The 4,034-nt window shown below is 36.6% G+C and overlaps 1 protein-coding gene across 1 annotated transcript; it reads left to right on the top strand.

Moving 5' to 3' along the window:
• Positions 1–254: 254 nt before the first annotated feature.
• Positions 255–3,340, top strand: fpr1 (formyl peptide receptor 1). The gene is made up of 2 exons (XM_067395500.1): positions 255–479; positions 1,236–3,340. Exon 2 carries the CDS (start codon positions 1,249–1,251, stop codon positions 2,371–2,373), a length of 1,125 nt encoding a protein of 374 aa, XP_067251601.1. The 5' UTR covers positions 255–479; positions 1,236–1,248; the 3' UTR covers positions 2,374–3,340.
• The last annotated feature ends 694 nt before the right edge of the window (positions 3,341–4,034 follow it).

Here is a 4,034-nt window from a genome sequence, read left to right as displayed (position 1 = left end):
TTGACTTTAGCCATAAAGTGACATCGTCGTGTGATTCTACATTTCACATGAGAGCTCGCTTCCCTCCTTTTTCCAAACATGTAGTTTTTGTCAAGGAATGGCAGCCTGCGTTACCACATGCGGGAAACCGCATTCATTCCATGGCTCTGAAATGCTGGAAATACTCGGCAAGTTATAACGCGTAGAAGAAGCTTGTCACCTCCAAAAATGATTAGTTTTACATTCTCAACACAATGTGGACATTAACACACCTCTTTGGTCAAACCTACGAGAAAAATACTATAAAACCGAGATAAATTAAGGAGTAGCAACAACAGCAACTGAATAAAACGAGGCGGTGTTTATGTGACGTCACCTCAAACTGGGATTGAGTTTCCCGACAAGAAACAAGAGAGATTATTGCAGTTTTGCTCTCGCGAGTCACAGGTGTGAGCTATTTCTTTATAATTTTGTGGAAGGCATTTATAAGGCAAATCTAGGTAAGCATCACGCTTTAATATGATTATCTTATTGTGAAATGTAACTTTTAGGAGTCATTTAATCTCATCTTTCTATAGTTATAATGTCTGTTACAGCTGAGATAAATAAAAAAAAAAGTGTAGGCTATCGTTTGCATTGTTCATATAACCGTGTAAGTCTAATATATTTTTTAACAGTGTACTTATATGACTAATAAGTCTAGTCTATATACATTTTGCAGCATTTTTGGAGACAGTTTATCAGGGAATCATTTTTTTTTTCATTCTTCATGAATCAGTTTTAGTTTTTTCCCTCATATAATCGGATATTTGCCTTCTTAGCCTACCTAACATTATTTGATTTGTTTATCTTATGTTCTTAAATGAAAACTGTCATGCAAAAACAACACTCCCTTGATGTCTGTTATGCTGGCCAAAGAATGAGCTAATTGACATTCTGAATGAACTCTCAGTTAATGCATTGTGAAGACAGTTGTCACATCTTTACCATCTTTAACACTAAAATTCAGGCATTTTAATATATTTTAGATTTAAATGTTGGAGAATTCCCAAGAAAAATTGTAACATGGCTGAGAAGGCAGAGTAGAGAAAGTGCTTTCAGATGATGTTCTGTATAGCCTTTCTTTACTTCTCAAATTCTGGCCTCCAGTGGACAAAAGCAGAATAACACGTTAGGTAGTCTATTCCATTCCTTAACAGATGCAGCTGATGGCTTACAATTATTTACTAAATACTGTATTTGTTCTTTCAACCCAGGTTTGAGGGTAGAATGATGGATCAATCCAATTTCACAGTGAGCCCTCTCAATCACAACTCATCTGAGTATGAATATGAGTATTATGAATATGATGAGAATACGGAGCTTGCGAAATCTCTTAACATCATGTCACTCATAGTCTACAGTCTGGCTTTTGTACTTGGAGTGGTGGGCAACGGCATTGTGATTTGGGTAACTGGATTTAAAATGAAAAGGACGGTCAACACGGTCTGGTTTTTGAACCTCGCTGTGGCAGATTTCCTCTTCACTGCCTTCCTCCCGCTCAGTGTGGCTTATACGGCTATGGGCTTCCACTGGCCTTTTGGCCAGTTCATGTGTAAATTCAACAGCACTCTCAGTTTCCTCAACATGTTTGCCAGTGTGTACATCCTGGTTGTGATCAGTGTTGACCGCTGTGTGTCTGTGGTGCGTCCGATCTGGGCACAGAATCATCGAAATGTGAGCCGCGCTTCTGTGGTGAGCTTTGGAGTTTGGTTATTTGCCCTGGTGTTGAGCTCACCCTACTTTGTCTTCAAGGACACCGCACCCGACCACAGCAGCCCAAACATTATCAACTGCTTCAACAACTTTGCATTATCCGATGACTATGAGACACCAGCGGTGGTGGCGCTCCGTACTCTACGGCATCGTGCCATGATCATTACTCGTTTCCTCATTGGCTTTGTGGTGCCATTTGTGATCATCGTTTCCTGCTATGCGGTCATCATCCATCGTCTCCAAAGAAACCGTTCAATGTCTGGCCGAACTGGACGTCCCTTCAAGATCATTGCTGCTGTGATCACTGCCTTCTTCCTGTGTTGGTCTCCGTACCATATCCTGGTGCTTATTGAGATGGTAAACCACATGGGAACTAAATTCAGCACCACCCTGCAATATGTAACCACTGTTGGAATTCCCATTGCGACCAGTTTGGCTTTCCTAAACAGCTGCCTGAACCCATTGTTGTATGTTTTCATGGGACAAGACTTTAAAGACAAGGTGCGCAAGTCAATCCTGAAGGTTTTGGAAACCGCTTTCACAGAGGAAGTTTCACGCACAAATACCTGCACAAATTCAATGCCCACCATTCGCAACAAAGAGAACGGGAGCAAGTCCTTCTCTGATGCGGAAGTATAACAATATAACATACATGAAGCACTTTTTCTAATGGAGGACTTTACAAAGTGTCTCATGTAGAATTTATGTCATCATAAATAAAAGTGAGACACGTCAACCTGAAGAAACTGGACCAAAAGCTATTCCATTAGTTTGTAGCTTTAAATTAAAACACTGCCTTGCTTTTATGGGGAAATGCTTAATGCAGAATTATTATTTACATATGTGGGTGTATACCTACTTAACCATATTTGGAGACAAATTTGTACCCAGAAGTGAGCTAAATCTGACAGAAAAATTATTATGGGGAAGTTCTCATTTTTAAAATAAGGTAGGGTTCCAGCACTCCATGCTTGGACACCTAATAAAGTTTGTGTTTTATTGTAAAAATGCAGAAGGTTTTCTGTTAGGATTAGCTTATAGTATTTATAAATGGCATTATACAAAAACAACAGAAGTCAATGAAATGTCCCTACTTAGTAAACGTGTGTGTGTGTGTGTGTGTGTGTGTGTGCTAATTAACATCGAAAGATGTTTTTATTTAAATCTAGTGTTTTGCACATGTTTCTGTGATGGGTAGGTTTAGGAGTAGGGATTGGGTTAGGTGATAGAAAATATCATTGACCTGATATAAAATCAATGGAAGTCTGTGCAGTGTCCTCACTAAGATGGCAAAACAAACCTTTGTGTGTGTGTGTGTTTGTGTGTGTGTGAGATAGAGAGACAGAGAGATTTAATGATATACCCATAAAGTATTTGACAAATATATATTGAACTTAGTATTGTATGCCATATATGAGCAATTTAAAATGAAGTTTTTCATGTATTGTGCATGTGATGCAAGCTTGTTTTGTTGCCATGTCTTTACTGTATAACTACTGTCTGCACAAATTTTTTATAATGCATCTCTCATTTCATATTAAAAATAGTATATACGTTTATTGATGTATTTCAAAGACTAACCAAACTGAATAAACTTTATTAAGCTTACACAGGTCTTGTTGTCTACCAAAGTCTGGATGACCATCAAAATATAATAAAAAAACTGAACGTTAATGCAATAAAATATTGAGATTTTGAATATTAAGAATCATATATTTTAGTTGGAGCTATAATCGCATGCATGCTGTTTCTGTTCAACTTGATTATAGAGGTAATTTTTGAAATTAAAAATAATAATTCTGATCTCTTTTTAGACTATATTGCACTCAAATTGTAAAACCATGCACAAAAAGCCTTGTAATAGCACTTTACAGTAATTTAGTTTAAATGCAACAATATTTTTTGAGAATGGCAGATACTGCTGTTTCAATTTCCAAAAAACAATGTAAGTGTTATCATATTTAAACTGTAACATTTTAAGATGGCTTAAATTTTAGCTCTCTCATAAAAGATTCACGAAAGATTATGGTCTGTTCAGTTTTAGTTTTTGAAACTAAGTGGTGCTAATTAAAAAAAATAAATAAATAGAACCTCTGACTATTTTGCTATTCAGGAACAATGAGAGAAATGAGACTTGCACCATGTCTAGACTGTTTGCAGTGTGTAAACACAGAGTAAGAAGAAAGATGATGGACTAATACAGAGTGCAATGAGAACATTCACATTAAATAGTACAAAATACTTCATATATAATATTTAATTTCATGATATATATTATTTCATAGGATATTTACTTGCTT

This window comes from Chanodichthys erythropterus, chromosome 2 (assembly GCF_024489055.1).
Source record: "Chanodichthys erythropterus isolate Z2021 chromosome 2, ASM2448905v1, whole genome shotgun sequence".
NCBI classification, from domain to species: domain Eukaryota; kingdom Metazoa; phylum Chordata; class Actinopteri; order Cypriniformes; family Xenocyprididae; genus Chanodichthys; species Chanodichthys erythropterus.
Note: the sequence above shows the minus strand (reverse complement) of the source record. Positions and strands in the feature narration are given on the sequence as shown.

Bases quoted from the DNA above. Each gene is read 5' to 3' on its own strand.
- fpr1 (XM_067395500.1), top strand. From the start codon at position 1,249: ATGATGGATCAATCCAATTTCACAGTGAGCCCTCTCAATCACAACTCA.